The sequence below is a fragment of the Centropristis striata genome, chromosome 20 (genome assembly GCF_030273125.1).
Source record: "Centropristis striata isolate RG_2023a ecotype Rhode Island chromosome 20, C.striata_1.0, whole genome shotgun sequence".
In the NCBI taxonomy this organism is placed as follows: domain Eukaryota; kingdom Metazoa; phylum Chordata; class Actinopteri; order Perciformes; family Serranidae; genus Centropristis; species Centropristis striata.
In genome coordinates, this window is record NC_081536.1 from 12,105,067 (window position 1) to 12,132,168 (window position 27,102).

Here is a 27,102-nt window from a genome sequence, read left to right on the forward strand (position 1 = left end):
TGGAGATATTTTAATTAAGTCCCTCGTTTATTGTTGCAAAGATACTGGAAACAAACTTCCTCTGAGATGCAAGTACTTGGCACTGCTCGTGTTTGTGGCATCCATGAAGCGTAGGCTTTCCAAATGTTTGAAAGAAATCCCATTAAAAAGGGATTGATGCCTTGCAGAGGAATAGAAGTTTTGAGATTTGAAGTGGCTTATTGGATGGTGACATTATGCAAGGTCTGGCTGGACTGCACCCTGATTGCAACACAAAAACTCCCCAAACTCTCTTGGTCTGTGTTCAACACATCTAACTGGTTCCCAAGCTGATTATGCAAAACACAGACACAGTGGGTTACAGGGAAAAATGTAGTGGTTGAATGTAACTAAGTACATTCTCTCAAGGACTGTACTTATATACAAAGTCAAGATAACAGTCTGACTAAATGTCAAACTAAATGATTAAGTGTGCCTTTATGGGTAAAGGGAAAGAAAATTGCACTTCTTAAAGGTATTATATGCAGGATTTTCTAATATGAACGTAATCCCTCTCTATCTCTAAGTGTGTAACGGTGTATCTGCAGAAACCTGCACTCTGCCTGTATTTTCACATTTCTTTTTAGTTTTATTGTATATATATATATATATATATATATATATATATATATATATATATATATATGCTGTGTTCCATCACCAGCCAAGCAGAAAGCTATGAAAATAGCAGTCACTGCACCAAAAAATGCAAATATAGCAGGACGAAGCTCATTCCGAAACTACATGGTTTGCTCTCACTTTCACTGAGCAGAGGAAGATGGACCAATTTTAAATGTTTTACAAACAGTAAGTGACAATTCCTGCATAGTATGCCTTTAAACTAAATACACTTTAAACTAAACCTAGCACAACCTCAAATATCTAGGCTGCAGTAGTATAATCTAGCAAACACATTAATGCAGTAGTAATATAATGGCAAGACTCTGAAAGGGACAATTTACTGCACAATAAGTTATCTTACCTTTAATGGGCTAATTTGACTAATATTTTACTGATTACTTTAACTATTTTTACTTTGAATTAACGAGTTGTGCTTATAGTGGTGTATTTCCACAGTGTGGTATTAGTAGTTTTACTCAAGGATGTAAAATGTGGTCTGGAATATTTCCATTGGATTGAGGATGGCTCAGTGAGTTCTTCCATAAATAAGTGGTTTAGTGGCGCCATCTAGAGGGCCACAGCCCGGTGCAGCTGTGTGCCGGCAGGGGGCGCTGTCCAGCAGCTTAATCATTACACAGAGAGCACAAAGCTTCTCTCTGGCACCGGAAACCAGGAAGCTCGCTGAGCAACATGACATAAACCAACCCAGTGATGTTGTGTAACGGCAGGGTTTGTGAGTAATTTCAGTCATTGTCTCTTTAACGCATGGTTTACTGAACCAAAAAAGACAACACTGACAACGTAGCAAGGCGAACTACCCGTATCAACACGTAGTTGTTGTTAGTTTAGTTAATTTAAGCCGACTTGCTGCCGGTCGCCAGTACAGCTGATGATGTTCGGTTAGCTTGGCAAGCTAGCCTAGCCACGTAAACAATGGGCAGCTGTGAGAGACTTTAATGTTTCTAACTCAACTTTATGTGGATGTTATAATGGTGTTACGTTACCTGACTTCTTGATATTCTTTGGCTAGAGACGGTAACGCTACTAGATATGTTGCGTTTGAACGTTTTTACGTTTAACGTTACTAATTCCTAGGATAATTAGCTTGAAGTCAGCTAACGTTACCCGTTTGTATATATAATTAGGTTAACGTGGCCTTTTCAGATGTAAGATTTAGTTCAATCACAACTATATGACGTTTACATTAAAGTAAACAATGGCTTAATAACAGACATACATCGTCTGATTTACCCTTCACCTGCTCTGTTTACAGCTTCATCATGCCTGTAGACGGTTCAGAGGACCAGGTGCCCTCCTCTCTCTCCAGCCCTGCCAGTGCTGCCCTCACCCCAGGAGGGACAGAAGAGGATGGGGCTACAGGGGGCTCAGCTGCCGTCTGCTCTTTCCCTGAAAACAGTCAGGGATCTGAAGCTGCTGCAGCCTATCCTGCCAACACTGGACCTGGGGAGGGCAACATTGGTGAGCTATGTGCCAGAATAAAGAGAGAAACTGCATGATTACATTTGCTCGCTCCAACTGATGTCTTGTGTTGTCATTTGTGGTATGGTGTAGGTTGTAAGAGGTCCGGAGCCTTGCTGCAGATCAACCGACAGCGTATCCAAGCAGCGTCTGCCAGTTCTGGAGCCGATGAACTCCAGGGCCTTGGTGTGGCTGTGTATGACCAAGATGTCCTGGAGCAAGGCGTCCTGCAGCAAGTGGATGAGGCAATCCATGAGGCCAATCAGGCTGCTGCTAAAGCTGAGGCTGAGAAGGAATACCACTCTGTGCTTGATGATGTCAGGTAAAGGAAAATAACTGCAATAATATAGAGGCCTGAGGCAGATTTCTTAAATTTTACTCTTGGTAAAACATTGGTGTTGTGTTGAAGTGTTCCTGTGAAATGTTTTTCGTCTATTGCCTTTAAATGAAAAATCATGTCGTAGCAACAGTGGTAAAAGCATAATTTGCATTAACTTCCTCCATGACTTATTTACAATAGCACTTCTGACCTGATCAGATCTAAATGTGTCACTATGCTCAGATAAAGACAATAAATGCAGAACATTCAATTTTGCCAGTGGCTTTACATGTGTTTTACTTCAAATTAACAACAAACTTTACTGTTTTTCAATGGTGTGTGCTTCAGGGCCATCACAGTGTCTATGAAACAAATCAACAAGATCATTGAGCAGCTGTCTCCCTATGTCGCCTCGAGCAAAGATATCAGTAGGAAGGTTGAATCTGTCAAACGACAGAAAGAAAATAAGGTAAAGTACAATATATGAAAAAACCTTAAATTAATACGTATGACTTACATTATAATGTTACATTAACATAACACTGATAGTGACTGTCATGCTGTGTAATTCAGGAAAAACAGCTAAAAAAAGTCAGAGCCAAACAAAAGCGACTTCAGGCCATTCTGGGAGGAGAGGACACAGAACGGGTGGAGGCTGAACTTTTGGCAGAGGAAGATGAAGATGAAGAGGAAGGTGAGCTGTCTTTTAACCTGGGATTCTTTTTCGATATATTGACTTAAAGCTTTGTTCGCTCATTAACGGGGGAATCAATACTGAGACACTACTGAGGGGGAAAAGTGCTGGTTCCCTGCTTTCTCTAGATAATGTGAAACCAGGGTCATGTTCAGCTCTGCCCAAGTGGAAACAATGCAAAGCATTAATACCAGTTGCAGTTATGGTGGCCAAGAAGGCTATTCTGCTGCCTTCCTTATTTAAGGAATTGTCCAAGAATAATATAAGCTAAGGCTTGAATAAATATTGGGTGTTAAAGATGTACTATATGGTGAAGGTAGCTGTAGATAGTCATTCGTATGTTACATCTTGAGCAAGTTTCACCCCAACACACCCACCAATATATGTCTGATTGAAAGATTTTGAAAAATGACTGCTGTAATAAGAAGAATGTTACAAATTTGTACAGACCATTTTCACATTGAACTCTCCCCTCTCGTTTTCCTTGTGACAGCTCGGTTAAACTTAGTGTTCAATGTTTATTTTCCCTCAAGTCTATAAGTTGCCATGAATATTTTGCAATGTCCTGTGAGTTCAGCTGGCTTCTCTTTGATTGTTGTGTTAACAGGGAAAACCGATATATCTATTGTAAAAATCAAGCATAACCAGGGTATACAATTGTCAGCTTTCAATAGACATTTATTTATGTTCTGTGAAACACAGAACACTACCCTGCATAATGTCTAATACATAATCAATTCTATTTGACATAAACCTTTTACTGTGTTTTGGTATAGCTAAATATGAAACATAGAAACCACCACAAGCTGATTTTAAGTGTGAGTGCGCAATACACAGATGTGTTGTGGGTCAGGCTCTGGCATGCTTTGAACTCATAGTGTGAGTGGTACTGGAGCAATGTTGGATTAGGATGGAGTGGGAGATTAGGCCATCTTTTTTTAATTCATTCCAATTAATGCTCTTTCAAAAATCCTCCTGCTCGTGTTTCAGGCATGCTTTGCAGTGGAGTTTTCTTGTAAACAAAAACTGTTATGTTTACATTGTGTTTCTCAACAAAATGTGTTGTGTGCATCTTTGAGGCCTAACAAATGTCTTCAATGCATTTCTTTCCTCACAGAGCACAAACAGATTAAAAACCAAAAAAAAAGAAAAAGAAACAAAAAAAAAAAAAACACATTTTAAAACCTGCTCGTGTAACAAGAGGCAATCATAACGGGACCTTCTTATCAAAACATTGCTCCATAGTGCTACTAGTGGTTAACTGCACAGGAGTATCTTATAGGAGCTGATACTCGACAGTTCTGTATCTAACCCTGCCTGATGTGTGTGTTGTACCAGAAGCTGGGCCGTCCACACTGGGCAGCATGCTCATGCCAGCTCAGGAGACTGAGTGGGAAGAGCTTATCAGGAAAGGTCACATGACTCCTTTTGGAACACGAATCCCGCAGAAGGAGGAAAAAAAGGAACCTCGAAAAGTGATGCTTGCTGAGAACTCTGCCTTTGACCTTTACCTGGCGGACCAGGCCAAGATGGCTACTGAGAGGAGGAAAGGCCCTCTTCCAAAGAAGAAGCAGAAGAGCGGCTCTGGACGCAGCCCTCAGAAACCCAACAGAATTGTTTCTCCTTCCAAGGACAAAAAAATTAAGAAACGCATGAGAAAGCTCCAAATAACAGCTCTGAAGGCCCATCCTAAGGCTCGACCTAAAGCTGAACCACAACTCCCTAAAGCGAAGAGAAAGCATCGTGCTGAGGGAGAGGATACAGACAGCGAGGGGTCAGAGTACCTGCCCAGTGATGAAGGCATAGATCCTGAACAAGAGGAAAGAGAAGCAATGGAGGAGGGCTTTGGGGAGGATGATGAAGAAGAGTATCAGATGAGACCATACAAGAAAAAAAGTGAAGGTAAAGGGAGGAAGAAAGGAAAGAAAAAAGAGGACAGTGAGGAAGAATATAGCCCCGAGAGTTCAGATGAAGAGGAGGATACGAAGGGTAAAGACAGAAAAAACAAAGATGATGGAGATATGGAGTACTACAGACAGCGAATAAGGTATGATCATGTATTTGATCCTTTAAACTGGCATATATTATTGTTTATTTTGGTCGCTGGTTTCGTAATTTCTGAACTGTTTGTGAACAGTAGATGTTTTTGGAGTTCTGGTTGGATGCAAAGGTGCTTAAGTTTTTATCAGCAAGTCTTCCTCTAAAGAGAATGCATACATTTGCGCCTGTAAATGACATGCTCAACAAACACCAGAGTAAGCCTTTAACTTTGCATCACATTTGCAATGGCAGTGGTGCAAATGTGCTATTGTTATTCCCTTTAGTTAAGGAGAAAAGCAGTCGCTTTCTGCTGGCTCCATAGTGCAGAAGGAGAGTTAATCCCAGATGAGATTGGCAGCTGTTTCTTGACTAAGCAAATTCACTCCCTGCTCTTCTTCTCTCTCTCTGCTCTCACACTGGCCTAATTATCCTCCTGCACATGGTTTTATACACTCACTCACTCTAATGCTCAAATTAATGGAAGAGCAGCCCTAATGAGATTTCATATTTATAGCTGCCAAATAAATTGTGTTGGCATGTGTCCTTTTTCTACACTACAGTGATTGAATGTCAATTCAACAGCATAGACACGGCATGGATGGTGAGGCTAGCTTATATGAGGAATGATATTATTAGAGCGGGTGGTATTTGTAGTTGGGTGGGGGGTGGAAAGGGGGCAGAAAAGTGTAATTAACTGAACCAATGCTTAGTCTTGACTTAATTAGAGAGTGTGGTCTCCCAGGCCCAGCTAAAGGACCAGTTTTCGTGGCAGGGTGACAGGACCAGGCCCAAATGAAGATGGATTCTTATCCTCTCCACCTCACACCTTTCTGGGGAACTCGCACTACTAATTGTCTGTATCAATCTTCATTTGCTGCGCGACGACTGTGCCTCTAACTGCCCTCTCTCCTGCACCATTAAAACTGTTCTCCTTTACATTTCCCGTTTTACTGTAGATGTTTCACTGCTCAAGGGAAATACCCACAACTCAAAACATTTGCTATCCATACACCTGTGTAGGCAAGTCTTAAAATAAATCAACGAGTACAAGAGGTGCAAATAGAACATTCATCCATCCATTATCTAAACCTGCTCACCCTGTTTAGGGTTGTGTCTAGCTGGACCTATCCCAGTATGCATAGGGTGACAGGCTACAGCCCGGGTAGGCCACTAGTCTATCACAGGGCTAATACTTATTGATTGAGACACCAACATGAATCCAAATTCACTTTATGTCTCACTCTTTTCGGGCTGGAATCACAAAAAAATGTTCAAGGGTTGTTTGACAATATTGAACTGAACTCTCCAAGATCTTCACAGTAAATTAGAGGAATGCTTTGTAACGGTAGATGTGCTTAATTAGTGTGTACTCATTCTCTTTGTAGGAGATGGAAGCGACAACGTCTTCGAGAAAGGGAGGAAAAGAGAGAAAGAGGCGATGAGCTTACAGACGACAGCGATGAAGAATTTGACGAAGGCTTCAAAGTGCCTGGTTTCCTCTGGAAAAAACTTTACAAGTAAGTGCATTGTGAAATATTCAGAGCGACCTCAAGTATCCACACAGTCAGTTACAAATGTTTTTAACTAGAGGTGAGACCAAGTCATTGTTTTGCAAGTCACATGTAAGTTTCAAACATTTGCACTCAAGTCCCAAGTCTTAAACTTGAGTTGAGTTTTGAGTCCCAAACAAGTTAAAATGCGATTTTCACTAAATATAAGGCGATTTCAATACCAGTAATATTATATTAAAATCATGAATGCTTTTTTAAAGGTATTAGATTGGCAAAACAAGTATTTTTACATCTAAAGGCTCAAGTGCAAGTGAGGTCACGAGTTACTGGTGTAAAAGTAATCAAATTTGTGAATTGGGTCTGACTCGTGTCCACTCCTTTTTTCGGCTGTCAATATTAGCGATTCACTTAAAGCTGGAAACATTTGTGTATGAAAAAAAAGTGTTTTTTCTGGTGTCTTGGTCTTAAACACACCCACTGCCTTTAACAACCTTTGTCCTTAATTGTTTAATGATTAATCAAAGATTATTTGATAAAGACGCCATAAACTTGATACACTTGCTGCTACTATAGGTCACTGGTATTTGTGGAGAAGTTATTTTGTCAAACTGTGGATTTAAAACTCTTTCTAAGACTAACTGAGCTTTGCGTTTTGTTAAGTAATGTAGGATTTGCCAAGCTAACCTCTTATTGTGAAATCAATAAGAAGTATTTATTTGTAAAGTGGGAGATTAAGTAGATTTTTCAATTATGGCCAAATGAGGTTGTGTGTGAAAGTGGGATGTACAATGAGGTGTAATACCCTTGCGTAGTGTTAATATACAAATTGTATATTGGGTTATACATGGATGTACATTGAGATATAAAGAGACACAGAAATAGTTATTTTAAGAAAAAGAAACTTAATCATTCAACACGGTAAGACATGTATACAGACACAGATATAGGAGGGAATAAGTTTACATGCAGCACAAACAGATGGATGTGAATAATATGAGTAAGGGTTGTTAGGTGTGTTGTGGAATGTGTAGATTGATTGATAACTATTGTGATTCATATATTGTGGCTATACAGACCACTACAACGTCTGCAATTCCATAAAACACTTACTTTTCATAAGGTACACACACCATCCGGCACATACACATTGAACATTGATATTTGCTGGAAACTATTTGAATATTATTGGAAAGCTGAACCTTGTAGCACACTTTAAAACTCTAAACTTTAAAACGCTAAATAGACTTACAGCACACCTTCGTGCCATGCGCAAGCCACATACAAAATCTTAGGTCAGTCTGACTAACGGTCAGCGAGATATGCCCTAAACACACATCCACACACAGACGCTTCTTGCTTTTATAGATAGATATCTATATTATCTTATTCTATTTGGTCAAAACACTGATTAACAAAAATATAGTACAATATTAATCCCTTCACTTTATTAAAGTAAATTTGACTGTGGCTCAGTTGGTAGAGCGATTGCCCACTGACCGGAAGGTCGGGCGTTCGATGTATGAATGAATACCCAATGGTGGCAGGTGGCACCATGTAGGGTAGCCTCTGCCACCAGTATGAATGTGAGTGTGAATGGCTGAATGAGCCAGTCTGTAGTGTAAAGCTTTGAGTGGTCGCAGAGCGATTAGAAAAGTGCTATATAAGTGCAGGTCCTTTTACCAAGTAGGGAGTAGGTAATTTGTTATGACACTTCAATGTCATAATTGAACCAGATTTAATTTGAAATACAGCGTGTATTTGTTACTTGGATGTCCCCAGTTGCTGTCATGCACAGGTGTTTAAGTCGTGTTTAAGTCATACATGTGTATCACATTGTCAGGTACCAGCAGACAGGTGTGCGGTGGATGTGGGAACTCCACTGTCAGCAGGCAGGTGGCATCCTTGGAGATGAGATGGGATTGGGTAAAACCATCCAGGTCATCTCCTTTCTGGCTGGACTGAGCTACAGCAAACTGAGGACCAGAGGATCCAACTACAGGTACACACACACACACACACACACACACACACACACACACAAACAAACTGTGGCCAGAGACTTTGTGTCTGTATGGTATGAATATTTGATTAGGGGGATTTCTGCTTGAGAGTGTTCATCTGAATTATTAAACATGTTTCAATTATCAGACTCTTCACTTTCTTACTGCAGACATCACAGAAAACACTGACACTCTGGTTGTGTGTGCATTTGAGAGTAGAGCGAGTATCTTCATGAACACTTAAAATGAATTTTGAACTCATGGTGGAGCAGGTGTGGGACAACATATCACGGAAAACACGATGCTGGTAATAATCTTGTTTTACTGCACAAACGACACTCATGCATTTCGGAGGTGGAGCTTCCCTGATAGTCAATACTCTGTCTACTATAGACGCCCACAAATTGATTGCTTGCAAACTCAATTATGGCCAAGTATCAATAGCTTCCACCAGGCAGAGGTTCATACCAGCCCATTAGTGTATTTTTATGTGTGTCTGTGTATGTGTGTGTGTGTGTACCTGTGCTTGACAAAGCTATTGTAAATCTTCACAGAGGAGCTGAGCATGTGTCCATGCAGCTTCTTACAGGGTTCATACGGGTGCTGGAAGTTCTTTAACACTAGAATTTCAATTATGTTTTTTTAAGCTTTTAAAAGTGTGTGAATTTTGAAAAAGAAAAGTGAATGATGCTGACTGAAACGGCTTGGAATTGTAATTGAGTTACTTTTAAAATAAATCAATATCTGACTAGTTTGTTTTGTAGATAAAGTAATAAGTCAGAGAGCCAAATTGAACACTTCATTAAATTGTCGTCCAGTTAAACATCATTATCACCTCAATGCTAAACACAAAATCTAAATAACATTTCAAACCAAACTGTATGCCAGTGGTATTGGATTATCCTAAATTGTACAGGTGTACCTAATGAAGTGGCCAATAATTGTATGTACTGTATTTACCTCAACTGTTAGGTGCTGGAAAAGCTTGTAATTGCACCTTGAAAATGCTTGAAAACTGCTTCAATTTGACATTGCAAAAAGTTTAGAAACCCTGTTCTGCATTGCACATTGTTCATGCAAGCAAAGCTCATTTTCACTTATTGGGAAAAAGGCTTTATTTTCTGTAATTTGGTATAGAAGTGATGATGGTAATTTGCTAATGATATTTGCTGAGGTTATGCAAAGTTAAATGAACCCTTAGTTCCCTTGTTGCCCATCTTAATAACAAGTTTGTGATCGCTGTACTGTGTTGTAGGTATGCTGGTCTGGGCCCAACAGTTATCGTGTGCCCAGCTACGGTCATGCACCAGTGGGTAAAGGAGTTTCACACCTGGTGGCCTCCTTTCAGAGTCGCTGTTCTACATGAAACTGGCTCATTCACCAGCAACAAGGTGATTGTGTGTTCGTATGTGCTTGATTTTCATATTCATAATTTAGTTACAAAGTTTTCTACAGGGTCCTTTTTTCCTCTGGGGGGCACTAGAGGTCTGTTTATGCAGCATTATCTCCTAACCTTCTCCCCTCTTCACCTCTCTCCTCAAACCACATTAAAGTAGATGCCCTACTTCGATGCTCAAGCTCACAGAGATGGTTAGGAATTGCCCTGAAGAAAGCCTGTACTGATGAGTGTTTTTCTTTGTTGCAGGAAAAGCTTATTCCAGAGATAGCATCATGTCATGGTATCCTGATAACCTCGTATTCAGCTGTGAGGACTATGCAAGACATCTTGCAGCGCTACGATTGGCACTACGTTATACTGGATGAGGGCCATAAGATCAGGAATCCAAATGCTGGAGTTACCACTGCTTGTAAACAGGTATTGTTTTAAACACATTCATGAACAAACACATTTAACCACAAGAACTGAAGCATGCAAGGAGTCAGGACTTTCACTTGTGAATACATTTAAACTTTGCCGAGTTGAACAAGTAATGCATGTCTTTTCATTTGTTTCGCTTATCTAGATTCCTCTTCTCCACATTCCTACCTTGAGAAGAAGCTATTTGCTTCCATTTGTTCTTGTACATCAAATGTGCTAGGACATCACATTGATTTTTTTGGAAATACACAACATACATTCTCTCTTCCCTCTCTCTAGTTTCGCACTCCCCACAGATTCATCCTGTCAGGCTCTCCCATGCAGAACAATTTGAAGGAGCTGTGGTCTCTGTTTGACTTTGTCTTTCCTGGCAAACTGGGGACGTTGCCTGTCTTCATGGAGCAGTTCTCTGTGCCGATCACCATGGGAGGATACAGCAATGCGTCACCTGTACAGGTACTGCAACACACACAAATGCACATTTAGGATTTGTTTAAATTCTCCTTCTTAATCTTTCTCCTCATTTTTGAACTACAAGAGATAGTACAATCCACCAAGAAATGTCACGCCTTTTTAGACTTTAACTATATATTTTAAACAGATAAAGGATTGTAGTTGTCTGGATCTTAAGTTTTCAGAGAAAGAATCTGAGCAAACTCTAGCTGCAGGTCTCCAGTGAACAGCACTGATTTTTAACATGTAACTTCACCTCACGGTAAAAACCTCCTTAACATTGAATACTGAAGGAATCCTAGCCACTAGAAGCTGACTGCAGTGACAGCAGAAAATTACACATTGTGCGTTTAATGGTAAGGGAAGGAAAAGGATACATAGCATATTTACAGCATGAAATATTTACTTATCCAGCAACCCAACAAAGTAAACGTATAACTGTATCACAGGGAGGGAGCGCTAAAGCGTCAGTCGACAACACTAGTCACACATAGGCACAATTTTGGAGAGCAAGATGGAAGCATGTCAGGAGGAGAGACAGCGGAGCAACAGAGCTATTAAGTGCAGTGCAGGATAATGTAGGTCTATGCAAAGGAACTTCAGCACATCCCTAGTGTGTGTGAGAGAGGGAGAGGCTAAAGTGGAGAGCCAGTGAGCTAAATTGTAGCCCTTTGTCATTAGTGCTCAATCGTTAATAACCCACTGACTGTATGGATTTAATTATTTAAGCTGGCTATTGATGCTTCTTCCGCTGTCGATAATAAAAACCTTTACTAATTATTAATGTTATTAAATGGTCAGAGAGGGCTAAGCTCTGCTGCCTTATCCTCTTCTCGAAATTCTCAGAACAGCAAAGCCGGCCTCGGCTGATCTTCATGCGTATGTACAACTAGATGTATGTAAAAACGTATATGTGTATGGGGTGGGGCTGGATGCGCTTGTGGATGCGGGATCCATTACTGAAGCATGCGTTTGCATCCCCATGTGAATCCACTCAGCAGCTTGTGCAGAGATCACTGAATCATCTGCCGCCCTCCTCTTCTTTTACACTCTGACCTCCACTGAGCACTAAATCCCACCACGTTATTGTCCCCTCCAGCTTTTCAGAGGGTGTCTTTGATCTCTCTGTGGACCCCCAGTGAGTTAATGTTTAAAAGGCCAACTGGCCTTTAGCACTGAAGGTGGATGAGGTGTAGCAGGACATTTGCAGTGGGGCTCCTAGTGCTGGGTGGGACAGAAATTCCCCCTCTTTTTCCAATGAAGCTGGTCAGTAGTACTGATGAAAGAAGAAGGCCCAGTCCCTCGAGACCTTCAGCACTCTGATCAATGTTTAATGGTTTGTGGTGCTGAGAGGGACAGCAACATGAGGGAGGGGAGGAGAGAGGGCAGAGGAAAGGCTAAACAAGAATCATGCCTCAGGAGGAATCCACACTGACAGGTGTGAGTGTTGACGTTGTTGATTGACATGCTAAACTGCACCTTGCTTTTGTTTTAAAGCACTTTGTTGTGTTGTTTTTTCAGGTCCAGACAGCGTTTAAGTGCGCTTGTGTGCTGAGGGACACCATAAATCCTTACCTGCTCAGAAGAATGAAAGCAGACGTCAAGGCCAACCTCTCCTTACCTGACAAAAATGAACAGGTATTCATCATACTCTTAGACATTTGACCCTCTTCTGTCTCGAGTATTGAACAGCCTCTCATGTCTGGTTCTCTTAACTGGGGAGGTGTTTATCTGATTGGATGTGACTGTATTTGCCACGTCTAAGGAGTATTTGATGAATGTGCATGGCCCTTGTCAGGTGAAGCCAGCTAATAAAGTCCTAGTAAAGTAAAAGGAGCAGGTATTCATTAAGGTTGCTGGTCCCTGGTCTGTCCACGCGGCTGATGCTGGTTGACTCCTCAGTCCGCTTCAGCTCATTAAGTCAGTCCCTCGGGACAACAGTGGCTCCAAAAACACTGTGCTTCCTTCTAATTTCTCTGCTCAACACACTGCATTTCATCAGGGGCTTTAAAGTGGATGTTCACTGCTTATTACACACTTTAACACTGCTCTGTGTGTGTTTTTGTGTTTTGTGTAGGTTCTGTTTTGCAGATTAACAGAGGACCAGCGGCAGGTTTATCAGGGCTTCTTAGATTCCAAAGAGGTCTACCAGATACTTAACGGAGACATGCAGGTAAGCCTCGCTTTCATCATTCTAGCAGATTCACTGTGTTTGTTTTATGCGTCTTTCATTCGGAGTCGTTGTGTTGACCCACACTGCATTATAAAGACAAGAGCAAAACTCTCGGTCAAGGAGAAGACTTCCAGGAACGAGGCCCGGCTTATTCATTATTAAACCTCCTAACTGATGAAGATCAGTTCACCTCTCTCGCTCTGAGGCATTTGTGTGTATTTTTATGCATTCTTTACAGTAAAAGAGCAACACCTGAAGTGGCATCAGTGGAATACATTTTTCGTGTAAATGTTGTTAAACCCTAATATCTTGACTCTAGTATTCTTTAAGATGCTCTCTTTAAGGAAGCTGTGTAGTTGGTCTTCTCACATTAGCTAAACCCTGGAGAGAGAGACTCGACCATTTATCACCACTGACCAAATGGACGTGGTTGGAGAGCCACACACACACACATATGCTCTTATAGACATATTCAGTGGTCACTCTCAGTCCATTAACCACCATTACTAATGCAGTGGCCGCTGGGCCTTCATCAAGAAACACGGCCTTTATTGTCCGTAAATAAATTATGTAACTAATTCCTGTAGACTAAAGTAAATGTCTTTATTTGTTTAAAGGTACAACGCTGTAGAATGACGTGAAATCGACCAACCTTTTCTACCAGTTTTGTCACCTGTCAGCAATTCTGTGTTCATGAAATGGACACATTGGATCCAAAATCACATACTATGCACCACATACCCAATATGTGTACCGTCATTTTACATACTTTCGTGTAGATAAACAGCAGTATGTACTGTTTTTGGATGCACTGAACTGTAATTACCGTATCACTGCCATTAGAGCCTCCATGCTGATTGGAAATCTGTGGTAATTATGGTCTTCCGTGCCAAACTCGGCTCTACCGGCATCAGACTTTTTTATATTGTGCTTTAGCAATGTAAAACCTTATACTTACACACGGTGTATTAAATAGCATGTTAGAATGGAATTTCAGATACAGACACAGTCTTCTTTAGATCATTTTATTTTAAGATCCCTTTGTGGGTTTTTTTTTGGGTGTGCTGTTTAGGTATTCTCAGGTTTGATCGCGCTACGCAAGATCTGTAACCACCCGGACCTTTTCTCGGGCGGCCCCCGGATGTTGAGGGGAATCCCAGAGGACCAGCTAACTAAGGAGGAACACTTTGGCTATTGGAAACGCTCAGGGAAGCTAATCGTGGTGGAGTCTCTGCTGCGACTGTGGTTCAAACAGGGCCACAGAGTCCTGCTCTTCACTCAGTCTAGACAGGTTAGGAACATGTTGCTCTCACTTTCTAAATTAACCCATCAATCACTTTGCTAAAATTGCAGTTAATATATATTGATATATGGTAATTGTTTGTATTAATGGATTTTTGCATAGGTGAGACATCTTATTTATTCCCTGTGTCAATTAAATTAATAAAGGTAATTGTATGGTCAAATGTACATTAAATGTCTTAATTCTGATGTCATATGTAGTAGATTGCTCCTCTATATTTTGCTGTGGCAACCTACAATGCATATGCTGTAAAATTATATGCGTGTGTGGAGAGTGTGAGTGAGAGAGCAAAAGTGTGTATGTGAGCAAGGCCCCAGCTGTTGCAGTCAATACCAATGAGATTATACCTCAGAGGGAACCTGAGACCCTCCCTGTCGGTATCTCTGTCCATGTAATATTAATCTGCTCTAATCCTTTTAGAGATAATCCAAACCTCAGCCCCTCTTTTCCGCTCGCTGTTTCTCTCTCTGTCTCCCTTTCTCACTGTCTCTCTGCTATCTTTATCTCCTCTCCAGATGTTGGACATTTTGGAGGTATTTGTGACGGAGAACAGCTATACGTACCTGAAAATGGACGGCACTACCACAATAGCTTCCCGACAGCCCCTCATCGCTCGCTACAACGAGGTAAGGATTATTCATCCCTAATGGCTCTAAGTGTTTCCCATGAAAATCCCGTCCTGAGGGACAACGTGTTTCTGTGGAGCCCTGCACACCCCGAGGTGGAAACACTAATTGATGACAATCTGTTGTTCAAACTGGGTAATGTCTTTCTTCAGGAGAGAGATTTTAAAATTATAACCAATCATTTCGGAGTTTGTGTTGATATTTAATGGAAAGTCTGACTTTTTTCTACTTTGTAGGGAGAATTAATTAACCAAAAGCCAAGTTTAGATTTAAATCAATTTAAATAGTATTTTAGTTTAGAGAACAGGAAGTTGTTCTTGAAATAAATGTTTAAGTTAAGAATTTACCAATGTCATTAGTTTATATTATTATAAAAGGAGCATAAAACTGTTATAAAACATTATGTTCATTAATCACTGACATTCTTTCTTACAGGACAAATCCATTTTTATCTTCTTGTTGACCACTAGAGTCGGAGGTCTGGGAGTCAATCTGACAGGAGCCAACAGAGTCATCATCTATGACCCAGACTGGAACCCCAGCACCGACACACAGGTGAGACAGATACACACACTTTATTTTTCTACTTGTGTACTTTGTGTGTGTTATTTGCATTTTAAAAATACTTAATTATACATTTCTAGTCCCAGCTTTTCCTACTTCTTGCTATTTTGTCCTTGTTTATTTTAAGCCTTGCTGTGTGTTTCAGATAATTTACTGCAACAATTAATTTGAGATTATTGTGCCGTTCACAGGCACGGGAACGAGCATGGAGGATCGGTCAGAAGCAGCAAGTGACGGTTTACAGACTGTTGACTGCAGGGACCATCGAGGAGAAAATCTATCACAGGTCAGAGTGCAGTTTCTGCTTTTATGTTCGGCCATAAACACTTCATACACACGATATTCAATCACAGAACTCAATTATAAGGAGGTTTAAAAATCGTGCACCTGCTTTTGTGCCTTCTCTAATGCAGTTATGCATTTTCGTTATCTTTCCATTGACTTTACATGTTTGTGAATATTGGTAATGACTTGACTAATTGCTCACATCACTGCTGTATTACTACTTGCACCATCCCAGTTCTCAGTAATTGAAAAGCTTTCCTGCATTATTAAATGGCCAATCTAGGACTTCTAAACTGTTGCTCTGTTTGGTTTGGGTCTGTAAAGTGCTTTCAAAAAGCAAGTTGAAAGAACTGCGGGGATGCTATTTTGATACGTACAGTCGTGCGGTTAACTAATTTTCTCATCCGTCAGCCAAACTACTCTGTGGTGACAGATGATCGGCGTTGCCTGCTGAGGTAAAATAACAAATTACACACGCGTATCTAATTCTGTATTTTATCTGTTGCAATTCAGGCAAATCTTCAAACAGTTTCTGACCAACCGTGTACTAAAGGACCCAAAACAAAGGCGGTTCTTCAAGTCGAATGACATCTATGAACTCTTCACTTTGGCTGACCCTGATGGATCTCAGGGAACAGAGACGAGTGCCATTTTTGCTGGTGTGCAGAATTGTTTTTCTTTCCATTTTCTTATACCAGAGAAACATTTTTACCATTTAGTTATTAGATTATCTAAATATCTTTTAAAATAAGTTGAGAAGAATTAATTTAACAGGATTTGTTTTTGTTTGCCGTACAGGTACAGGTTCTGAAGTCAAGGCACCAAGGAAACCTCAGAGGCCAAGGCCATCACACTCTGTACACCATGGCAGTCATATAAATAAGCACTCCTCAGCAAGCCAGATTGAAACTGGTAACACTCTGTGTCGTAAAAACAATACGGGTAACGCAAATGGCCCAACAACCATTCAAAGCACCAACCAAAGTGGCCTGGATGTAGAGCCAAATATTCCTGCAAATACACAGCATACAGGGCAGAATAACAGAGACTGGGACGCAGCCAAGCCAGCTGTAAAAAACTCAAACTCATCCAGCTCTCACCAACACACTGACAAAGACTCTGCACTCACCAGCCCACAGAAACACAGGGAGAAGAGGAAGCACTGTGACTCAGTTGACTCGGATAAACGCAAACATAAGAAGCGTAAACACGCCAAGGATTCTCGGTTTGAAGGCCATCGCATCTCTCACTTGGTAAAGAAAAGGAATTTTACCAAAACGGACAGTGACGACGAAGGGAAGGAGAAGAAATCAGACGATTACGTCTTGGCAAAACTCTTCCGAAAATCTGGTAGACTTTTTGTGCACAAACCCTATGAGCCGTATCAGACATGTTTATTTTTTGCAAAACAATAAGCTTCTTTGTTGGCTTTTTCTTCTTCAGGTATCCACAGTGTGATGCAGCATGACACCATCATGGAGTCCTCCAACCCTGACTATGTTCTTGTGGAGGCAGAAGCCAACAGGGTGGCCAAAGATGCCCTGAAAGCGCTTAAGGTTTCTCGCCAGCAGTGCAGACTGTCCTACAACAGACCCCCTCCTCCACCTGCAAGGTACACAGTCTGAAACTTGGGGTGCTTACATTCAATTGTGAAGCGTATTTTAAGCAGACTTTTGTTGCAAGAAATATTTGTGAATTATGGCCATTTTCCATCAACTGGCTTAGAGTTAATAAATTAGGCTATTTCATAGTTTGGTCAGAAGTTGGCATTACAGGCAAGTAAAGTTGTGAACCAGAAACAGAAAAAAGGTGTATGATGTATGATATAATAATGGCGCGAGATCTTCAGGAAATTGGTTTAATTTAGTGCAAATTGCTCTTTCATCCCAGTTAGTATTGGCCATGTGTTGATGTTCAGAGACGTAGACAATTTCATTTATTATCTGGGAAGTTGCAGAAAGCGAAAAACAGCTCATCAGTCATGGTAACACTTTCTCAGAATTTTTTCAACAAAGCCATTTCCATATCCCATTTAGCATCAACTTTTTTTTTTTATAAAAGGCAAAAACCTCAAACAAGTGTAAAATAAAAGCTTTTTGTTAAGGAAATTTTATCAAATTTCTTTCTGCTTCCATTCAGCTTTTCTAATGAAATTCAAAATTAAACAATTCTACCAACACTGGGGTTGTTTAGAACTGTAAAACAAATAATTATGTTTCCATGTCTGCTTTCTCAGGAAACGGTTTGGACAAAAGAAAAATTCTCTCATGGTTACACCATCTGTTCAATCTGTCCCCACCCCGAACAAATGCAAGGTAACAGCAGTGTTATTATTAAAACATACACACTGGTTAATACAGGTTTCTGCATTTGTGATGCCATGTTGTGTAAATTAATCTGTTTCTCTCTTTAGGATGCTGCTATTGTTAAGAAGGCAATATCAAAGAAGCCTGGTTCAGGAGCTCATTTCAGCGGGGAGGGCGCTGAAAGTGACTCAAACTCCGCCCCTCTCTCCTCCTCCTCCCTGCTGGCCAAGATGAAAGCACGCAATCACCTCAGTGTGCCCTCCAGCCAAAGAGAAGAAGAAGAGGACGAAGACGACTCTGCAGCTCCTGGAAGGAGCTCCCCCACAGCTCCACCCACTGAGCATGACGATCTGTTGGTGGATTTGCGCAACTTTGTAGCCTTCCAGGCGAATGTGGACGGAGAGGCCACCACTAAAGAAGTGCTGGAGTATTTCAAACCAAGACTGACGGAGAAACAGGCGCCTGTCTTCAGAGAGCTGCTCAGGAGCATCTGTGACTTCCACAGGACTTCTGGTCAGGAGGGGATGTGGAGGCTGAAGGAGAACTTCCGCTGAGTGAAGAACGGATCAAAGACTAATGAGATGCATATTTGCATACTTGTCAGTACTTGTCTGTAGAGTTTAAGCTAGAATATAATTTTTGTTTATTTGTTTTTCATTACGTTTTGTTATATACTGTCAAATTAAAACGTGTCTGACAAAAATACATTGACCACATTGTAGTAAAGACATTTTACAGTTTAATGAACTGGTGGGTAAGCTAATTAACTCATATTATGAGTTTATTATCAGTAAACTGTCTTTAAGGAGAGGCCCATTGCCATGAATTGGTTTGAGATTTGTGCTTGTTCACACATTTTTGCAATTGCTTGTGTCTGTTCCATTGTTGTTCCTGGTTACACTTGAATTCACTTGTTTTATATTTACGTAAAAGATAAAACCGTATTACATTTTCAGAGGGATATGTGTTGTTCAAATGCTTTGTTGATTTACCAGCATCATGTGTGTCATATTTTGTAAGTTGCCTCTATAAACTGTGATGGGAAATCATCATCGATTTTGGTAGATTTTTGAAGTGATTGACTTTTATGAAACTGAAAACAAATTTAGTGTTTGGGAACTTAATGTTTAAATGACCTACCTCCAATTATTGACGAAAAGCTAAATAATTTAGCTGCCATTTTTTATAAAGAAAAAGGCTTGTACACTGTCTGGGATTTCACTATATGTAATAAACCTCTGCAACTGCTTGTTGTTGCCCTGTTTGGTTATTTGAAGAGGATTACAGTAAAGGATGAGAATTAGTCTGAAACAATTGAAAAATAATTGTATTTAAAAAAAGATAATTGGCCTGTAAATACAGGCTGCAGAGGAAAAATTGACTAGATTTGTGTTAAATGTCCATAATTACCACAATAATCGTACATATGTACATATTTATTTAATTCAATGTAACAAAACAAGAAAAAAAAGATTTGATTTAAGGCTTGTCGTTTACAGAGTTTTACTTGTGGTGCTGACCAGGGTCCTGAAATACAGTCTGGTAAAACTCCTGTAAACATTAGCCTGGAAATCTGCCACACATAGTTAAAGTTAACTTGAACAATTGTTTGTAACCAATGAAGATGAGAGTGTAATTTCATTAAGTCACTTAAGCAATCATGAGAGGATGGAGAGAAAGCCGCTGACAGGAAGCGGATCCACTTCAGGCCTGCACTCTTGTCAGAGTTGTCTAGACCAAATATTGGGATAAAGTTATCAACCGTTATTTGATTTCAATTTTCTCCACGCACCTCGCCGAGGTCATAATAACAACTTTATTTTCAGTGGTGCATAAATTAATTACGCGCATTTAATAACTAAAATATCATTATATTCCCCCTTTAATAACATAAACGCTGCACGCCAGGGAAACCCTTAATAGCGCGGGGCCCTGTAACTGGCCATTATCCGCCTGTAATGATATTACAGAACCAATTACGCGCCATTAGAAGGGATTTTCTGCACTTTATGTGGTTTAGTCCAATCCCGCACTCCTCTTCTAAATTTCAGCTGCTTCTCGAAGCCTCATTTTGCCTCCACCTCAGAGACGCATGGCGTCTGCGCTCTGCCGTCCCAGATGCGCTTTAAAACTAATTGAAAGGGTCCCGCAGCAGATCATTTATCTGAGGAAGCGAAATAAATCGCAGGACCCCTTGCTGTGAACAAAATCAAAAATTTGGCCTTGTGAGTGTTCTACATGCGCAACCCCTTGTAAAGTGGACCCCCTAACACACCCTGACGAGCAATTAACCCACCCGACAGTCAATCTAAAACCCAAAAGCAGTCATCCTCCTTTTTTTAATATATGAAAGAACCAAATAAAAAGTGCAGCGGGTATGTGTGCATGTTTATGGTTAGGGAATATGCTTGACTCTGGAATAACAATCACTTGTGATGAATTTTTTTGGCACCAGAGCAGAGCTGCCGTTTGCCACCCTGGGTATAGCTCCCCTTTCTCTCCCTCTTTCTATCTTTCTCTGACACACACACACACACACACACACGGACACGGACACACACACACACACACACGGACACACACTCACATCTCTCTCTGGGAGTGTCCAGATGTCTCTATAACTGTATAACTGTCTACAGAGTGTTAAGGCTTTCAGCTAGTGTCGCAGAATCTCACGCCTAATTGGTCCTAATCGGATTATCACGGCTTTGTCTCTCTCACCCCCAACCCCTGGTGTGTGTGTGTGTGTGTGTGTAGGAGAGAGAGAAAAAGAGAGGGAGAGAGAGGGGAGAGAGAGAGAGAGATGTGGACACTCCCAGACAGAGTCAGAGAGTCAGTGGAAGTGCAGCAGCCACTTCTCTCCAGAGCGGGAAGTCACTCACATCAGCATCCTCTCTGCAGGTAGGATGCTTTCTCTCTCACACACACACATCAACTTTCAATCTTTCCAAGCCCCTTCTTCAACCTTCTTCATCTTAGGAAGATTCACTGTGTTTATTTCTCCACCCCAGATCTGAATCGCTTGGCAGCAGATCCGAGTCCTCGGGCTGAAACTTTTGTCTCTGGTCCAGGTTCAGTTTCGCAGCTCGGAGACGCGCCAGGATGTTCTACTTCCACTGCCCTCCTCAGCTGGACGGGGAGTGCTGTCGCTCCAACACATGTAAGTTTCTCTCATGAATTTTTAACATTGTTTTTTAGTTGATTTTTATACAGCTGGAAGCTATTTCTAATGCCTCTTTTAAAGAGGCCAGAGAGTGAAAAGTTTTGAGGATGCGTAATTGCGCGCACAAAGTGTGTGTTGTTGTTCGAAGAGCGAGAGGAGAGGCCTGAGCAGACGTTTTCTTTTTCCTGTTTTTATTTTATAATCATCTTTAATTAATAATGAAAATAACACAGGCCTATTAAAGAAAAGCTTATTGTTATGCAGCGATACATTAGAACATGTTCATATTCAGATACGCCATTAGATATCGCTATAAAAACAGAGATTTTCCATCTTTCAAAGTGTTAACTTAAAGGGTTGGGTGAGTCTTAATAAGCGTGTGTTTTCTCTTTTCCCATAAACTAAAAGGTGGATAAAGGGTTAAGTGTGATTTCTCTGTGCTGTGTCAGTCTGCTGGCTGTTTTGGTGAGGAGCGCTGGTGGTTTGGCCCCGGGGCAGAGGGGGCGTTTCGTCCCGGGCACAGATGTTAGGTGTCATGGCTCTTAGTCCGTCATGGTTCCCCTCAGACACCCAGCATCAATGTTTCATGCAACTAATGGAAATACAAAATGTGCCAGAGATCTTGTCTCCTTTGGCAGATATTTATATTTGTTGTCTGCATTTCTTTTCTTTTTTTTCATTGGGAGCTCTTCTTTTAACACATCTACTAAATTAATTTAAATACACTAATGCAATTGTAAACCTCATTTTATTGAATGACTAATTTTTCTCCAATAAACTTTATTTCCAGTGAATTCCAGCGGCTTTGGCAACCACGCCCCGGCTGATTTTGATGATGGATTCCTACGTAGAAAACAACGCAGAAACAGAACAACATTTACTTTGCAACAGGTAATTATTTCCCAGGAAAAAATATATCAAATAAGAAAGATATGAAAGTGAAAAAAGCATAGGGAAATCTGCTAAACATAAAAGAAGAAAAAAAAACAGTTGGCAAAGTTTCAAAATAAAGGACTTTGGCAAAGAGTTTTTGTTTTCCAGAATATAGACACATAAATAAGGCTTTTATAACAGATAGTAACTTAAATATATATTAATAATAATAATCTTGCTTCACACATATTAAATTAAAAATGCAAGAATAGGAAACCTCTAAAAATTAATATCTGTCCATTTGAAGATCATGCGTGGGCATATCTGTAAATTTCTCTCTATGCACGTAATATAAACCTATTTTAGGCTGCTTTCCTTTTTTTTCATCCAGTAATCTGTTATCAATGTTATATGTATAAAAGCAAATACATTTAATAAGAAAGAAAGAAAGAAAGAAAGAAAGAAAGAAAGAAAGAAAGAAAGAAAGACCTGAATATCGGTCCAATAGAAAATCAACTTATTTAAAGTATATCTGGTGTTTTGTGTGGATGCAGTTGGAGGCTTTGGAGGCCGTCTTCGCACAGACCCACTACCCGGACGTGTTCACGCGGGAGGAGCTGGCCATGAAGATCAACCTGACGGAGGCCAGGGTGCAGGTAGGCTGCAGCAGCACCATGTGTCCTGGGCACGTTTGACCATGCAAAGAGAGGGTAAATTAAGCCACTCTGTCATTCCGGCGATGCACTTTAATAACATCAACATAATGGTGAATATTAGATTAGCTTGATTAATCGGTCATTCATAATTAACCAGCGATAATGCTCCTCACTAATTTGTCCGCGTCTCAAAGGTAGGAATACATCATCCATGCAGATCCTTTCCCAGTGACGCACACAGGAAAAAGAGATATAAGAGGGCAAAGCCTGCAGCCTCCAAAACTCTCTATCTCTCTCTGTCTGTCACACACACATTTTAAAACACACACACATGCACCTTTAAATTTGTCGATTTATATTCCGGTCCTGCCCTGCACATATGCGCGGTTATAAACTTGGCCAGATGTAATTAAGTTATGTGTCCTGTATGTAATTTCCTGCATTCCAGATTTGCTTTTGGGTTTTGTTGTGCGCACAGATCTAATTGTGGGAAATATAATAGTTTGCCTTTTGTTCCCCAGGGTCATCTTACTATCGCTTAAACCCAATGGCGGGGTTGATAATGGAATCCAGCGCTGTAAATTAGGGATTGTAAACAAATTATTCCCCTCCTAATCCGATTACCACATTCCTATTATTAAATCTGAACATGAATCCACCGCAGTATGCAGGGATATTAAACTTACATTATTATTAGAAAATAAATTTCCTTTCTGTTGTAGTGTTATTGCCCCCCTTTTTGTAAAGTGTCAATGGGCCTCCCCCGCATTAAGAGCACGCTGCAAATTGAGATTAATGGAGCAATTATAGCCCATTCAGAGAGGGTGTGTGTGTGTGGGGGGGGCGCGACTTCTTGCTGGAAGGTGCAGGGGTGAGATAAGTCCATTGGTTGTATTGTTGTCCTGCCACCAAAATGTTGTCCTTTCTTTATGCCGAATGAATGCATGTGTTTTGTTTGGCTGTTGACATCATTTATACCTCTGGTACAATAGGAGGGATGCAGAGCACATGCACACCGACTCTAACCTCCATTCACACATCATGATTAATGCCTGCTAGAACCAAGTCCTAATCGAATCTGATGTTGTCAAACAATCACTAAATAGGGAAATAAACGACTTCATCATAGCTGCCTCTCTCTCGGGCAGCACAACTGTCAGTGGGAAGTCATTAAAATATGATAATGAAAAATTGCTCAATTAAATGTTGTTATAGGCAGTGACCTTCATTCGATTAAGATACCAGAACTTGGCTATATGTTTTCAGCTGTGTGGATGGTGAAGTTTTGGGGATAAGTCGTGGACTGTGGGAAATTAGAGCGCTCGTGTGACACATTCAAGCACCTCTTGATATACAGGGGAAATCAAAGCAAATAGAGCATTTGTAAGATCTGTTAACGAGAAAAAATACATTATGTAAGCTTTAAGTCCGCATTTAGAAGTCTCATATTCAAGAGAAATTAAGACCTTGAATCAATTTGCCATGGATATAAAGCTGTGTTCAATAAATAAAATAAATGGATGCTAATGTGTCAGGAAATGCAGCCGTTTTCCAGTTTTAATTGGTGATTTAATTTAATTGTCTTCCCTTTATTCATTTTATTTTTTTTTATGCAGGTTTGGTTTCAGAACCGCAGAGCAAAGTGGAGGAAGACGGAGCGAGGAAGCGCAGACCCTGAAGGAGGGAAAGAGCAGATGAGTGACGGCACTCCTCCATCACGCAGCATCAACTCTCAGTCCCCAGTGGACAACAGCAGGAAGCAGAAAGAACCACTGGAGATGCAGCAGAGGTGAGGAAAGACAGAGAGATGATTGTTGTAGCTGCTATTGTTAGGAAACAGTAAAAGCATGTTGGTCCTGATTTGCAGACTGGCGGATCTGGGAGATGGAAATAATTATAGTAAAAGCTGGCACTATAAAAGTCAAATAAAGACAGCCATCTAGATCAGATTACTGTAGATGAATAAACTGATTATGAAACAGTCAAATAAGGAGAAAAGTAGCTTCACATTACACACTGTAGTTTCAAAAAAGTTGGAAACTTTTTTTTTTTACTTGCAGATATTTCTGGGAATGTATGTGTATTAATAGAATAAATTGTCAGTTTTACCTTTTCACTGAATAACTAGAAACAGTGTGTCTGGTTTCTCCAGTATCAACAGGACAGTGGGTCCAAGTGGTCCTTTCTTCCCATCCTGTATACCAGGAACACTCCTCAACTCTGCCACCTACGCCCAGGCCCTCTCGCAGGTTGCCACACTGAAAGGTAAATATGATTGTCATTAATAAAAACACATGATGATAATGATAATCTGATGATGAAATTCTGTTTTCCAGTAGACTTCACCACTCACCATTTTTTTTATTTCTCAGGTAATGGCTTGTGCTCCTGCTGTGTTTCTGACCCCATGGGTTTGTCCTTCCTGCCGCCCTATGGTTGTCAGGGCAACCGCACCGCCAGCGTGGCCGCCCTGCGCATGAAGGCCCGTGAGCATTCGGAGGCTGTGCTGCAGTCTGCCAACCTGCTTGGTGCAGCTAGCGGGCCCGGCGCCGGCGCAGGAGTCCTGTCTGGAGTCGGCATGGGCTCAGCTGGGGTGGCGAGGCCCACCGTGGGCCCTGCCATCGAGGTGCCCATCACCGCCGGGAGAGGGGGAGACAGCTGCAGTCCCAGCCCGGCCACAAAGGTGTCAGTCCTGGGCGGCAGTCCTGACAAACACCCTCACTGCTCCAAGGAGCCACTGGAGAAAAAGTGAAGCGCGGGACATAAACGTGGATGTACTGATACTCTAAATCTGTGTGATTGTGCCTGTTATTACTACTCAACTCTACTCTGGTCCTATGAGCAACTAAGCACAACTACTGACTGACTCCAGAAACAGCCTGGGAAAAGACTTTACTGATATCACAATGTATGGATGCAAACATTAAAATATTTATTTGACAGTAAATTATTATTGTTTGTGGGAAATGCTGAATATCTGGGGCCTTGTTGTCCCCATAGAAGCACAAGTGTGTTTTTGGATCTATATCTGTCTTCACACACTCTTGGACTTGATGGACTGATGTGTGCAACAAAAACCTATTTGATAATGTGAATTTAATTAATCCTGATACAGCTCCTCTGCTTTTCATAAAGAGGACTTACATTGTGAATGTTATTGCATGTAAACTGTAAGTGTAGAACTGATGGCAGGACTGTGAAGATTTTGGAGGATTTTGGCAATATAATGTCTATGCCATCAGGTCATTTATGGGCTCAAACAATCTCTCATTCTTTTATTTTAAAGTGAAAGTGCACTTTAATATTAATCACCCTTTTTTTTCCTTCAGTGTAAATGTGTACATGTGCCAGAATACAGTATGTTCCTGTGTGAACCCCAGGCAGGCTGAAGCAGACCCAGTGACAGAGCGGCGGTTGTCCCCTCCACTCTGTTAGCACATCTGTAGCGCCAGCAGACAGGGAACACACCAGTCCTGTTGTGACATGTTCTTTAAAACAATTAAAGATGTAGTCGCTCATGTTCCTCTCCTGTTGCCTCGCGCTCCAGCCATCTGTTCTGATACATTATTTATCAGTTTCCCTTAAAGCCGGGAGAGGAGAGCAATCGTGACTCTTATTATTTATTTACTTTTAGGAACGCTCTTCCTCTTTCTCTTCCTCTCTTTGAGCATTTTTTTAATAAACCCCATTAAACATGATATATGCTATTTATTAATGTGGAATTTACATTTTTTTTAAATATCACCACCTCAGGGCTCTTCACACACTGGTTTATCACAGGCAATACATTTGTTGATTTATTATTCCTAAATATCTCTCCTCACTAGAATGACTCTTGAATAAAGGATCAGCTGATCAGATTGAGAATACTTAACCGCAGAGCACACAACCAGTAGTCGGGCTGATTCAATTTGCGTCCTTGAGGATTTTCAGGAAATTACTTTTGATAGTCAATAACACAATTAAGTAAACTACACACACATTATCATGAATAATTGATAAGAAATTATGTATTACCATGAAGTACTGGTTCAATAATTGATGAGGCGACACCCTGGTGACACAGAAGAGGGAGATAATGTCAGAAGTCGTGCCAGGTTGTACACACAGAGCACTCACATCCTCTTTACATTATGTGTGCATGTTGTACCCTCCAAATATTCCAATAAAGTGACACTTTCACTGACTATGAGCCACCT

General features: G+C 40.8%; 2 protein-coding genes across 4 annotated transcripts; both read left to right on the plus strand.

Moving 5' to 3' along the window:
- The first annotated feature begins 1,317 nt into the window (after window positions 1-1,317).
- ercc6 (excision repair cross-complementation group 6) lies at window positions 1,318-19,460 on the plus strand. 3 transcript variants are annotated; one of them, XM_059359459.1, is made up of 22 exons: window positions 1,318-1,372; window positions 1,913-2,118; window positions 2,212-2,440; window positions 2,786-2,906; window positions 3,011-3,131; window positions 4,470-5,178; window positions 6,557-6,688; window positions 8,523-8,681; window positions 9,938-10,073; window positions 10,328-10,498; window positions 10,781-10,957; window positions 12,476-12,592; window positions 13,032-13,127; window positions 14,200-14,418; window positions 14,946-15,056; window positions 15,492-15,611; window positions 15,812-15,906; window positions 16,419-16,564; window positions 16,704-17,255; window positions 17,349-17,517; window positions 18,142-18,220; window positions 18,319-19,460. In XM_059359459.1, exons 2-22 carry the CDS (start codon window positions 1,920-1,922, stop codon window positions 18,763-18,765), a joined length of 4,305 nt encoding a protein of 1,434 aa, XP_059215442.1. In that variant the 5' UTR covers window positions 1,318-1,372; window positions 1,913-1,919; the 3' UTR covers window positions 18,766-19,460. The 3 variants fall into 3 exon arrangements, with proteins under 3 accessions (XP_059215442.1, XP_059215444.1, XP_059215443.1); XM_059359461.1 differs by having other exon boundaries at window positions 4,473-5,178; XM_059359460.1 differs by lacking the exon at window positions 1,318-1,372 and adding an exon at window positions 1,405-1,582.
- A 1,591-nt stretch (window positions 19,461-21,051) lies between these two features.
- drgx (dorsal root ganglia homeobox) lies at window positions 21,052-26,698 on the plus strand. Its single transcript, XM_059359706.1, has 7 exons — window positions 21,052-21,112; window positions 21,223-21,371; window positions 22,165-22,265; window positions 22,802-22,903; window positions 24,520-24,692; window positions 25,056-25,168; window positions 25,276-26,698. Exons 2-7 carry the CDS (start codon window positions 21,314-21,316, stop codon window positions 25,653-25,655), a joined length of 927 nt encoding a protein of 308 aa, XP_059215689.1. The 5' UTR covers window positions 21,052-21,112; window positions 21,223-21,313; the 3' UTR covers window positions 25,656-26,698.
- Window positions 26,699-27,102: the final 404 nt, after the last annotated feature.

Coding starts and splice junctions, on each gene's coding strand:
- drgx (XM_059359706.1), top strand. CDS start 21,314: ATGTTCTACTTCCACTGCCCTCCTCAGCTGGACGGGGAGTGCTGTCGC. Junction 21,372..22,164: donor GTGCTGTCGCTCCAACACAT/GTAAGTTTCTCT, acceptor CTTTATTTCCAG/TGAATTCCAGCGGCTTTGGC. Junction 24,693..25,055: donor CCACTGGAGATGCAGCAGAG/GTGAGGAAAGAC, acceptor TGGTTTCTCCAG/TATCAACAGGACAGTGGGTC.
- ercc6 (XM_059359459.1), top strand. CDS start 1,920: ATGCCTGTAGACGGTTCAGAGGACCAGGTGCCCTCCTCTCTCTCCAGC. Junction 2,119..2,211: donor ACCTGGGGAGGGCAACATTG/GTGAGCTATGTG, acceptor GGTATGGTGTAG/GTTGTAAGAGGTCCGGAGCC. Junction 5,179..6,556: donor TACTACAGACAGCGAATAAG/GTATGATCATGT, acceptor TTCTCTTTGTAG/GAGATGGAAGCGACAACGTC.